At 44.3% G+C, this 13619-nt stretch overlaps 1 protein-coding gene across 7 annotated transcripts in view; it reads left to right on the forward strand.

Moving 5' to 3' along the window:
• The first annotated feature begins 819 nt into the window (after positions 1–819).
• PXN (paxillin) overlaps positions 820–13619 on the forward strand; it is a 77825-nt gene continuing 65025 nt past the window's right edge. For 5 of the 7 annotated variants that reach the window (XM_033136429.1, XM_033136428.1, XM_033136430.1 and 2 more), the window contains exon 1: positions 820–970. In XM_033136429.1, coding sequence (XP_032992320.1) covers positions 958–970 — 13 coding nt within the window. In that variant the 5' untranslated portion in view covers positions 820–957. The remainder of the gene's footprint in view (positions 971–13619) is intronic. The other 2 variants (XM_033136435.1, XM_033136433.1) reach the window with 2 other exon arrangements.

The raw sequence follows: 13619 nt of genomic DNA on the forward strand, positions 1-13619 counted from the left end.
AGGAATATTCAGGTGTCCCATACGGGGGTCGAACCTGCAACCTCGGTGTTATCAGCACTCACCCAGCTGAGCTATCCGATATGTATGTTATAATAATTAAGAACACATGGCCAGATGTTTACTGGGAGGTCAACCATCACAACAACATCTAAAGTGTGTGTGTGTGTGGGGGGGAGGATGACAGGCACACATTTCAACAGGTCCGTTTGGTATACCGGTAGTTATGGTGGAGTATACCCCACCTTTCAATCCCGGAGCTCAAGGTGGCAAGGACAGCGCCACCCCACCCCCACGTCTTCTATATTATTATTATTATTATTATTATTATTATTATTATTATTATTATTATTATTATTATTATTATTATTATTATACCGCCCTATACCCGAGAGCCTCAGGGCGCTTCACAGAGCAAAATCAAAATATAAAACCACAAAAATTATCCTCACAACAACCCTGCGAGGTAGGCGAGCTTGTGATTGTATGACCCAGCCTAATGACGGGCGTGCGTTCCTCCCTTCCTACCCCGGAGGGTCGAATTTTAGCCTCCCTGGCGCGCCCGCTCACGCATATCCCGCGGGTGGCCGCTAGGAGGCGGTGGCGCTTCTAAGCCTATTCGGGGGTCTCTCTTTCTCTCCCTCTCTCTGTATAGAGGGTTGGTTGGGAGTGTGGCGGGGGGGATGGTGGTGGTGGTAGCGGGAAGCGGCGTGCGCGTACCTGAGTTCGAGCTCGCGCCCGCGTGAGGTGGTTTGCTGCTGCTGCTGCTGCGGCGGCGGGCGGTTTGTGTGTGTGTGCGTGTACGCGCGCGCGCGAGAGAGAGAGAGAGAGAGAAGCGAGCGGGGCTTCACCGGGACGCGCTGCCTGCGCGAGCGAAGGGAAGAAGAAGAAGCCGTGAGAGGGGAAAGTTGCGGCTGCGCTTCCCTCCAGTCGAGCGGGGAGTGGCGGCCAGACGGCAACATGGACGACCTCGGTGAGCTGAAGGACGGGAGGGCGAGGGAGGGAAGGAAGGAGGCAAGCAGGCAGGAGGTCCGACATGGGGCAACTTCCCCATCGCCTCAGAGTCGGGCTCCCACCCCACTCCCCAAACCGCCGCCAATTTCCCTCACAATTTTGTCTCCTTTCCTCTTCGGACACTACCCCCCCCTCTTCTCATAACTCCACCTTTCTTTACTTTTTCTTTGGGGGGGGGGGAATCCCCAATGGTGCCTTCCATTATGTCCTCTCCAACACCGTTCAGGGTTGTTTTTTAGGGTGGGGGGAAAGAGGCGTATAGGTCCGTTATGCCCCCCTTGTTGTTGCTTTTTGGGAGGTCCCCCTTTGCTTGTTTGGCGGGGCCCGCTGGTCTACTTTGATTTACATTTACTTGGGGTGTGTGGGGGGTGTTTGGTGGGGATCTATCACAGGCCCGTTTTGAGATTTTTCCCTTATTGTTTTGATTATTTCTCGAATTTATATACAGCCCTATACCCGGTGGTCTCAGGAGGGAGTCCCACGGATCCATTATTTTTCCTTTTCGTGGGGGTAGGAAGGGTCCCAGTAGTTTATTACGTGCTTCCATTGCTGGCTTTTTTTGGGGGGGGGGAGGGAGTCCCCGCTGGTCCCTAACTGTTGCTTCCTCCAGCTTCTTCCCCTTCCCTCCTCCAGCTTCCTCTCCACCTTAACTGGGCTCTTGCCACCCCCCCTCCAAAAATCCTATGAATTTCCATATTGTAACATCACTGTAACATCACCCTCCATAAAGCCTCTCCGCTAAGCCTAACTTCACTCCTCCTCTTCACTCCTCCTTCGTCTCACTTTGCTTTAAATTCCTTTTGTTGTTAAATTGATACTTTCTATTCCTTTTGTTGTTGAATTGATTCTTTCTTGCTCCCTCCCTGCGAAACCAACCCTCACCTACGGTATCTGCTGTTTCTCCTCTTCACCCTGTGCGCCTTCTGTGTCCTCTCTGCTTCTCCCCTTCTCTAAGTGGTGCCTTTAACTTCTTCACGCACCCCACTTGAGTCCCTCTCAGAAGTCAGTAAGGAAGCAACCTCCCACCCCCAATTTTCTTGCCGTATTTCAGAGATTTGTGTGAAGTGCTTGACGCAAGTGTGCCTTCAAGTACATTCAGATACAATTTGGAGGTGAAACGGGTCATCCTTTCCTGAATCTTGCATGTACACAAGAAAGGCAGATACCGTAGCTGTTTCTGTCCACTAAGAAAACCCAAAAGCTCAGCAGCAGCACACAGCATTTTATTATTATGCCTGCTAAAATGCCACACAAAGTAGTCGACAAACTTTTTAAACATCCCAAAGCACAAATGTTTTTGCTTTACAAAACAGCCTGAAGAAGTGTGCTGGGGAAGTTGTGAGCTTGTGTCCTACTTTGTGCATCCTTTTTAGTCTTAATAAAGGTATTTAAACTCTTCCTGTTGCTTTGAGGTTTTACTTTATTTATAGGTTCTGCTGACTGTGAAAGTTGTGTAAAGCTTGGCTGCCCCTTTGGATATTAAGTCTGTGATTAAGTCTGCACAATTCCTTGGACAATTGCGTAAACATGTTTAGGATCGCAGTGTTGCACCTCAGCTATATTTAAGCTATGCAGCTTGGGTTATTGCCAACTAAATTCACCCCAAAGGAGACCCATTGACACTAAGGGACTTCAATCAGTCATGTCCTTTAATTTAGGTCTACTTTAAATCGGGTCTACTTTGAGTATGACCAACAGTGGATGCAACCCCTTGTGTTTAGCAGATTATTTCGTGGTATAAGTCTCAGTTAACAGGACTTTTCATGCTGATGAATTTTTTTCATGTTGCTCTGGGCTTTTATTTATTTTAACATAAATATGCTTCCATTTGTCACATGCCTCAATATAGCATTTTTAGGAACTCAGGTTTATTGTTTTCTGTACAAAAACCAGCAATAAGTAAAAGTTAGGTTTTTTTAAGTTAAAACTTCCAATCACCTGATTTTCTTGGTTCCTCTCCAGTTTTCCAGCTTTCACTCGCAGTCTAGCTACCCTTTCCCAGTCTAGGTTACAATTCACCTACCCCCTTTTCCTTGCTGCTTCATCCTTTCATAGCCTCTGTATGGGCCAAATTTTTCTCACTGCTCTTCCTGCATCAGACTCTTGGTTGATCATTTCCCTTTGTTGGCTGCATTCCCCACCCCCACCCCCTGGAGGGAAAAATATTGGTTGGGATAACTGAAAATGTGTCCAAGTCATAACCTGAATGTCACAGTATATTTTCAGTTTCTTATAAGATTTGTTTAAATGTTTCTGCTACCTGCACATGTTGCAGTAAATGTCACATTTTTATGTGGGAGTGGCAAGAGGTTGGCAAGGCAACCAAAGCTTATACTCTTAAAATGGTTACTCCATTTACAGTCGTACCCCGGGTTGCGCACACCCCGGGTTGCGGACGTTCAAGTTAAGAACGCCCGCAACCCGGAAGCGTTTCCGGAGCGCGCACGACCCCTGGATGTGCAGAACGCTTCTGCACACTTCGCGCATGCACAGAAGCGCTCAAATGGCGCTACTTCCGGGGTTTTTTGGGGGGGGGGATTCGTGTTAAGCACGCCTGTGTTACGTAGCGTGATCCGGAACAGATCACGTGCGTAACACGGGGCACCATTGTGCTGTAATCTTTGCACACCGATATGCTTTTTACATACTGATGGCCCCACACTAATCCAAATTATAGGCTTTATTCACCAGAATACATTTAAAGCACTTGACTTCCCCCAAAGAACCCTGTGAACTGTATTTTGTTAAGGGTGCTGGGAATTGTAGGTTTGTGAGGGGTAAACTACACTTCCCAGAATCCTCTGGGTGGAATTAATGTGGTTTAAATGTATGGCGTGTATGAAGCCTGTGTGTGTGATTATTGACTGTATCCTGTATGCTCAGAACCTAGTGGAAATTCTTATCATATCTTCTGCATATTATATCTATTGTAAAAACCAGGCACACTGCTTTCTGGTAATATTCTACTTACGAATCCTCCATCCCTACCCCATCAAACCACATTTTTTTTTTTTTATAAGATTTTTATTATTTTCCGATAAAACAAGAGAAAAACATAACATAGCATAAACACCAACATTAACACAATAAAAACACATTACATAAACACAATCGACAAAGAAAACAATTAAAACACAACCAAAACCAATACATACCTAAACTGGAACACCAATCTATCTCTTACTACTTAACGAAATCTAGTTTCTGATCTTCTAAAGGGACCTCCCCCGCTTTCCCTCCTCTGCCTTCAATACTAATATACTTTGGTAACATCCATTTTTAACATTACAATTCATTATCCAACCTTTTATACTATCATAAAAATTTAACATCTTATAGTTTCATGAAATAATTTTTAAATCAATCTTATACTTCTTTTCACTTAAGCTGCTGCTATTAGTCAGTTACATATCTCTTCACTAATTCAAAATTCCCAAAATCGTGACATCAAAATCTTAAAACTTAACATCAAAATCCTAAAATCTTAACACACTATCTTCAGGGTACCATAAATCCATCCTAATTCAATTTTTATCATTTTCACCCTATTCCCCTTCTCACCATTTTTCTGCTCTCTCCCATGCCCCCCCACCATTCATCTTTGCATTCCCCTCTGTTGTCCTTGTTCAGTATCATCTTATAGTTTATAAATCTCCTCCTTGGGCGCCTCGAGAGGCACCAACTCTCCTCTCCCAGCAACTCCATTTCGCAATTTTGATTTCCTTCCACTTGTGTCTTCAAAAATCTTCTCATCTTCATCTCTGGACTCCCACTCCAGAGACTGAATCTTGTAGCTCCAGTCAAAACATCAGCCCTGCGTCTCTCACTACACCAGGGCCGTCCATTTACCTGGGGTTGCTGAATCAATTCATCCCATTTCTGCAGCACCTCCCCCAGTTCCCTGGAGAAGTCTGCTTCCAAGTTATCAAAATTCTCCCAAATCTGGCTGGTTTCTCCTGCTCCACAACAAATTTCTTTAAAATTGCGCCCTAGCCAGTCCATTTTCCGATTCACAAACTCCAATTGCAGAAGGATTGTTCTTTGTTCCTGGGTAATACCCGGATCTAGAATCAGTTTAAAAGCGAAAGCAAGCATGGTTGGAGAAGACAAAGGGTGTCAGATGTCAGTAATTTTCCATCTTGCGTACTAGTTTTCCAGCGCCATTTTCCCTGAGACAGGGTGCCAAGAACAATTCCAAAAGCCACAGAAGAGATATTTCCAAAATCTTCAATCCCCTCACAGGGATTTAATCCACTTCTCTGTCAAAATGCTTCGTAGCAACATTGTATCTATTGATGCAGCTGCAGCCACTTGAAACTTAATTACCTCCTCTGCACAACAAAGGAGAGGAACGGGCTTCCTTTTAACATCCCTCCCGGTTGCCAATTATTCAAATGTAAATCCAATTAGTCCCGTACTTACAGCAGCCGGGGTTCTTCTTTTTTCTTTGAAGTTAGCAGGAAAAGCTCGGTGCTCAGGTCTGGCAGAATCGCTGCTTTGATCTCCTGGGGGGGTGCATCCGCCTCTCCAGTCCCGTGTCGGAGCTCCGCTCGCTTGATTTCCCCCCCTTACGAGGGTCAATCAAGAGCAGAGACGGCACGTCTGGGACCCACGAGGCCGCGGTCCACGGGACGCTCTTCCCGTGGCTTTAAGGGGCCCTTGGCGCAGACAAGGAGACCCCTAAAACCCCCCGGGGACTGGAGCTGATTCAGCTCCGCTCCGCCATTATCCGGCACCAAACCGGAAGCCCAAACCACATTTTTTATTGAGCTTCTCCCTTACCTAACCTATCCCTCCATGTTATTGATTCCTGTTGCCATGTGTTTATCTTAGATCACTGCATGTTTCCCCAAAGCTTAACAACAGCCATTGACCCCCAAACATCTGCATGTTGTATGTGGTATAATATGTATGTAACATATTATACCTGCTTTCCAATTTCCTCATTCAACCCTGAATTCTTCATTGTTCGGATATGGACGTGGGCTTATATTGACTGTTGAGTTCCCTTCATGTTAGCACACATCCTTTTACCAGCAGCAACATCTGGTGCAGCCTGAGATGGCATACATGCTGTTCTTTTTGTGCTCCATGTTTCTTGCTTTCTGCCCGAAGTTGACTGCCTATCTTCTTTCTTATGGTTAATGTGTTGGAAAGTCGTTGATAATTGCACCCTCTATGTACTTGATGTGAATATTCAAAGGCAGGCTGGGAAGGGTGCTTACCATGTATGCTTATAAAGGTAAAGGTACCCCTGACCGTTAGGTCCAGTTGTGGACAACTCTGGGGTTGCGTGCTCATCTCGCTCTATAGGCTGAGGGAGCCAGTGTTTGTCCACAGACAGCTTCCGGGTCATGTGGCCAGCATGACTAAGTCGCTTCTGGCAAAACCAGAGCAACGCACGGAAACGCCGTTTACCTTCCTGCCGGCGCGGTATCTATCTACTTGCATTTTGACAGCACGTTCAAACTGCTAGGTGGGCAGGAGCTGGGACCAAACAATGGGAGCTCACCCCGTCGCGGGGATTCGAACTGCCGACCTTCCGATCGGCAAGCCCTAGGCTCAGTGGTCTAGACCACAGCGCCACCCGTGTCCCTGTTTGTATGCTTATAGCACAATCCAAAATAGCTGCTCAGACATTCTGTTGAATTCAGCTGAATTCTCTTGAGGGGAGGGAGCAGGGCTCATTGGTAGGGCACTTGATTTGAATGCAGAAGGTCCTTGGTTCAGTCCCTGGCATCTCCAGGTAGAGCTGTGTTTGTCCCCTACATGAAATCCCAGAGAGCCACTGCAGTTTAAAAAAATGTTTTGCTAGATTCACCAATGATCAGACTTGGTCTACAACAGTTCCTATGTTCCCCCAGGGAAGTGAGGTTAGAATTGCAGCCTTAGTCTTCTAGGATTGTCTCACCTATAATAATAACCACCTTAGTCACATGCATCAATTTCTGAAATTGATTTATTCTCTTATCCAGCCACACTTTCCATTCATAGCCTGTCTGGAACTTTTTGTTTCAGCCCTGCAATTCCATTTATACCATTAGACTTCTAGGCATCACACATTGCCTTCTCTTGGCATTGATATTAACAAGACCTGGCTCCTATATTTAGTTTTGGCTTGTAATTTTTGCATTTGTAAAATGATCCCCTTGGACATGAAATGAGCCATCTGATTTTACAACTAAACTAAAATACAATCATGTTGACGTTGGAGGCTCCTACTATCATGTCATCCTTTCTCCCTATACATGGATTCTGAGTACCCTTTCCAAGTCATCTTCAGCTCCTCAAGTTTGAACAAGAGTCGAAACAACTCTTGAGCGAAGGGCGCTGGAAAGTATTTGCTCCCTACGACTTATTGGAGAAAGAATCTGTATCACAAGAAACCTAAGATCCATTTATGGCATCTTCATCGTTCCTCTAATAGCATCCAAATGTTCTGTTCAGATGTGCTCCAAGAAAATCTCTGTTTTATTACTAGACTTAGAGTATTCAATTACCGTGCTAATTTAAAGTCGGCAATAACACCTACAGAAGAGGAAGTCTAAACTGAGCCTGTGACAAATGCACCAAGACACTGTGTCCATCAGCCAGCTGACTACCTGAGACTATGCTCTGCACTGCTTAAAATGACTGAGAATCTCAGTAATGTGATAAAACAATTATCAAAAAAGTTAAGTTCTCATTGGAGTATAGAAATCCATGTTTTCCTCTGATGTATTACTCCTTCCCAAGAACCTGTTGGGTTGTAAGACCAGCCCTTTTGGTAGGCAGACTGAGGTGACTGCCTTAGGGAGGAGGGAGGAGAAATTTTATTCAGTTTTTATTTAAAAGCTACCTAATTTGCACTGTCTGAAACAATATGTGAATCAAAACCCAGTCATCCTCTGGCATTCACACTTGTCCAAACTTTGCAGTGCAGTTCTCCAGACAAGCAGTATGTACAAAAATGCATATGCTGGAGGCAAAGTGTGCATTAAAATGCATAGATTAGTGAAAATAACATAAAAATGCATGATGTTAGGGAACATTGCTTTGCAAAAATGTGTGCATTAGGCAAAATTGCATACAAATATGTATATTAAAATAATTTTGCACTAAAATGCTGATTTTTTTTGTAAATTGCAAATTTATGTGGAAATATGGAGAGCTGATTTTAAGATTAGACAAATGAGAAACTGAGAGAAGCCAAAACTGACTGATTCACACATCCCTAGCATCAGAGAGGGGCAGGGGAAGGGAAGTGGCTGCAAGGTTTTAAGAGGACAGTCCTGTGTGTGCATGTGTCACACACCTTCCCTTTAACTCAGGGTAGTCTAACACAAAGCCCAAGGGCCACATGTAGCTCTTGAGGCCTTTTCGTGCCCTTGGCAACATTCAACACTCCCCCTGCCACTCTTACGTTGCCTTCCCAAAGTTCAGTAAGGGAGGCGCTGGGCTTTGGGAATGAGAATCCTTCCTTCTTCCCAAAGCTTATTAAGCACTTTCCCAGCTTTGAGAAGGAGCTGGGAGGGCTCACACCTCCTTCACAAATACAGGTGTCTTGCTCAGCTGATTTGGGAAGGCAGCCTGAGGGCTAGGGGGAGGCATCAAATTTTGGACTCTCTCTCCCCTCCCCATGTGACAGTACAGTGTGGCGCACAGGTTCTGTCACTATGTCAAAGTACTCTTGTCACCCACTTGGACCACCCTGCTCTAACTAGCATGCTCTTTTTAGAGGCAGTGGGAGAATGCTACCCCTTTACCACCACTGAAATGCCAGTTGCTGGTTCTGTAGATGGAATTTGGGAAGTGAGGTGGGGGGGGAGGGGCTTGTCCTTCCTAAGGAACTAAAATACTTTGGGTTGGCCCTGATTGGGTATATCTTAGACCACATCTGCACCATACGTATGAAGGGTAATCATACCACATTAACAGTCATGTTTCCCTCCAAAGAATCTTGGGAACTGTAGTTTAAGGGTGCTGAAAGTTGTAGGATACCCCTATTCTCCTCACAGAGCTACAGTTCCAAGCTACAATTTTACAATCAATTCTTCTTCACAGAGAACTGTGGAAATTGTAGTTACATGAGAGGAAATGGGGTGTGTGTCTCCTAACAGCTGCCAGCATCTTAAACTACAATTCCCAGGATTATTTTGGGGAAGCGGTGACTGTTTGAAGTGGTATGGCACAGCTTAAAAAGTGTGGATGTGGCCTTGGCATATGCGGTTCTGTCTGAAGGGTCCTTTGGGCTCTTACTCCAAGGTTTAAAAGTTTTCCCATAATTGCAATCTATTTTTGTGAACAGTTTTCAACTTTCCGTGAGAGGTTCTCTAGCTAAGCACACACAATTTGATGACGTTTATGAAATGAGCAGAGAAACTTTCCAGTATGTGCTAAGATCATGGGTATTGAAATATACAAGCTACAGCTGTTGCATTCCATAAATTCACTGAGGTATTTGTGACTCTGCCATCTGGTCAGATGGTGTACTGCTGCACCAGTGACTATTCTCCATAGAGGGATGCTTAATCTGTTTTTTTTTTCTTTTCTTTTTGTAGGTTTGTCATGTGTATTGTTAACTTGCAGTATTTGAAACAATTTATTTCTGGTTGTATTACTAGACTTGGTTGTTGGTGGTATAAATGAAAACACAGGAGAGATTATTGAAATTGTTCCCCTTTTCCTGCTGTTTGTTACACACTTAGATTAAGTGTGTAGTAGTTAAAACTATAAACTTCTGTGTTCAAAAATTAAGAATTTAAGATTGATATCTAGCATAGGCCTGCTTACATCTAGTCCACCCACAAGTTTTCTTGCTTCCTTATCTGTAAATGAGAGTGAGAAAACCCCCAGTTTGTGGCTGACATGTGTAAAGCATTTGGTTCTCTGAAAGTACAGGATATTACAGTGGTACCTCGGGTTACAAACGCTTCAGGTTACAAACACTTCGGCTTCCAAACTCCGCTAACCTGGAAGTAGTACCTCGGGTTGAGAATTCTACCCCAGGATGAGAACGGAAACTGGCGGCGCAGCGGCAGCAGGAGGCCCCATTAGTGAAGGCATGCCTCAGGTTAAGAATGGTTTTGGGTTAAGTATGGGCCTCCAGAATGAATTAAGTTCGTAACCCAAGGTACCACTGTGCATTCATGATTGAAGCAAGCAGAAAAGGAAACTGAGAGTTTCATTTTTATTCAGGGACAATACTTCTCCTCTAGGAAAGCCACAAACTTCTTTTTCTATGTCCACAGCTTCAGATTCAGAAAATCTGAATATAAAAATATAAAAATATAAATACCGGTAGCAGAGAAGCAGATGAGTTTCAACACTTACTTTTGGATGGATGTGATCACCTGTGGTAATTTCACACAGTGTGTTCTTGAGACATGACATTTTATTTTATCTTCTTACCAGTAATTGCATCGTGAGTGCTCTCAGTTGGTGTACTTGGTCACCTGCTATCCAGCTGATCCTTTGCTGATTACTTGTCCATACAGCAGACACAAGACAGCAACCATGCAGTCCACACAGACAGGGTCAGGCTACAAGGCACCATGTTCACAAGCACTGCTTCCTATGCTTCTCTCTTTATTCATTAGTTATTACATTTATCTCACATATTTCTTCTAAGGTGCACTAGCACACCCACATTTTTAGCCTCACAACAACCTTGTGAAGTAGGCTAGTCTGAGAGATGGTGATTGATCCAGGGTCACCCAGTGAATTTTATGGCTGAGTTGGGATTGAATTCTGGTCTCCCATGTCCTTGTCCAGTACTCTAACAATTGGACCACACAATCTCTACTTGGGGAAGCTGGGGGTCCTCTGTGGATGCAACCATGATTTAAGGGAGCCTTTGCCAACCTGGTGTTCTCCAGATGTTTTGGACTTACAAGTGCCATCAGCTATAGCCAGTGGTGGGAGGATTAGATGGCAGTTGTCGTCCAAAACATCTGGAGGGCACCAGGTTGGCAAAGGCAGATCTGTAGCTTCATTAGCTAGCAGGTGAGATCAATACTTTTAATTTCTGTGAACTTTTAGGGTTTTTGTTTTTGTTCTCCCTTCCCCAAAATTTCAGTACTAGCTACAGCTGGAGGCTTAAGGAGTGGGAGTATTGTCTTATGTGAAGGTAATGCAAAGAATATTGGGCACAAAGCTTGGAGAGCCTTTCTTGTATAAATCATCATATTGAAAAGAATGGAAGTATACACAGGCACACAGTTCTCAGGGACTTTTAATTTCAGCTTATTTATTTGTTTCCTATTTTGGAGCTAGAAAAATTCTTCCAATTCTTGGGAGCCTTATCAGATTTTAGGAGCTAGCCCTGTATAGAACTGAGGAAATGTTAAAACAAAATAAAAAATAAATTAAAATCAAATAAAAAAATCCTTCCAGTAGCACCTTAGAGACCAACTAAGTTTGTTCTTGGTATGAGCTTTCGTGTGGCATGTTAGGTGCCATCTATAAGGTGATTTAGGGGCCAAGGTAACCCATGTGCCTGAGGTTTTTTTTCAACACTGAACCACAGTATGTTTAAGTAAAAAAGACATTTCTCCAGTAAGCAAAGATCACAGCTTTCTAAATTTTGTCCACTGAAACGAACACATTCACAGTGCATCCTACACAGAGTTACTCAGATCTACTGGTAAATCCCACTGTTTTATGTGAGCTTTGATCCTTAGTGATATATCAATATTTGTATATCACTTAACTTTTGAATTGCTAGGTTGGCAGGAGCTGGGACAAAGCAACGGGAACTCACCCCGTCATGTGGATTCGAACTGCCGACCTTACGAGCACCGCACCCTATAGTTGAATTTGACTGGACTTAACCATCCGGGGTCCCTTTTTTAAACCTTACCTATCACTTAACTGTAAATAAAAAGTCTGAGTGGTTTGTAAGATACATAAAATGTACATTAAAATGTACATTATCTATAACTGCCAGAGTTAAAAGCAAGTTAAAAACGTAAGTAAAACTAGCAGTTAACATTAGAAATCAAAACGTATGTCACCTGTACATGTCTGGGTAAAGGTAAAGGTAAAGGAACCCCTGACCGTTAGGTCCAGTTGTGGACGACTCTGGGGTTGCGGTGCTCATCTCGCTTTACTGGCCGAGGGAGCCGGCGTACAGCTTCCGGGTCATGTGGCCAGGATGACTAAGCTGCTTCTGGTGAACCAGAGCAGTGCACGGAAACGCCATTTACCTTCCCGCTGGAGTGGTACCTATTTATCTACTTGCACTTTGACATGCTTTCAAACTGCTAGGTTGGCAGGAGCAGGGACTGAGCAACGGGAGCTCACCCGTCGTGGGGATTTGAACTGCCGACCTTCTGATTGGCAAACCCTAGGCTCTGTAGGCTTGCCTAAACAGAAACAATTTAATCAGGTGCCCAAAAGTACGGTGAAGACGCCTCCTGGTGTCAGTAGGCAGGGAGTTCCAGAGTGATCACTGTTAAACTCCATTCAGATCAGTGGAACTGCACCAGAATTGTGACATGAATCCAGATCTGTTGTAAAAGATGCTAGGGCAGGGATGGGGAACCGTGCACCTACATCTCTACCCATGGATATACCTCATTTGTCCCCTATTACAGGCAATGTGACTGGTGACTGGGGAACCTGCAGCTCTCCAGTTGTTGGTGGATCACAACTCCCATTATCCTTGACCATTGGCTATGCTGGCTTGGGCTGTTGTGAGTTCTAGCCCCACAACATAAGATGGTCCGCAAGTTCCTCGTTCCTGCATTTGGGGGTTCAATGCTCTTGTGACTGCTTCTATTTATATCCATCGGATGTTGTGGTAGAGAACTTCCTTGTGAATTGGGAAGCTAGAATGGCGGAAGAGATACTCTGTCAGATGTGCTGTGGTTCTCCTTAAAACATCTTTTCCCTCTCCACCAAATAATCTTACTGTGTGCTTTGAATTTTGGTTTCTCTCTTGGTGCATTTCTCTTCCCTCTTTCTGTGGTAGGGAATTTTTCCATGCTCCTGTAGAAGGCAGCAATACCTTGGCCTGTTGACTTTGATTGGGGCTCTTTTGGGCCTGAAGTATAGCACATACAGTCACATTAGTCTGTTTTCTCATAGAAAAGAGAGCGAGTGAGAGCCCTAGCTTCTGCCTATGAAGCCATTCTGCTTGTCTGCACAGGCTTCATTATTGTTAGATGCACTGCAGTGTTTGAATGGTGATCTGTTTCTGGACTTAACTGACTGTTGTTGAAATCCCCTCCTTGTGAGCTACAACCAGGAAATGGCTTTAGTTTGGAATGTTGGGTTTTTGTTTTGTTTGTTTTTTGTTTTGCTTGTTGAGGTTCCTGAGAGTGTTGCCCCCACTGGGGTATGTATGTAAATTGGTCTGTAACCCCACCAGAGTGAAGAGTGATTCTCCCCTTCCTTACTGCCTTCCTCCTTAAGTGCTTCAGTTCCCTTGTAAAACAGAGGTGCTATTGTCTTGCAGGACTTGGATGAAGTCCTGTGCCTGAAGCAGTGTGTGATGCAAAGCCCACCCTGCCCCCCTTTCTGTAGCATTTCCATGGAAAGTCCGGACTCTGCAGATACTTTTTTTTAACTCCTTTGTGTCTCAGAGTATGCAAGTGTCTGCTTTCCCTGGAGCAATGGATCAATAA

The sequence above is a fragment of the Lacerta agilis genome, chromosome 17 (assembly GCF_009819535.1).
Source record: "Lacerta agilis isolate rLacAgi1 chromosome 17, rLacAgi1.pri, whole genome shotgun sequence".
Classification (NCBI taxonomy): domain Eukaryota; kingdom Metazoa; phylum Chordata; class Lepidosauria; order Squamata; family Lacertidae; genus Lacerta; species Lacerta agilis.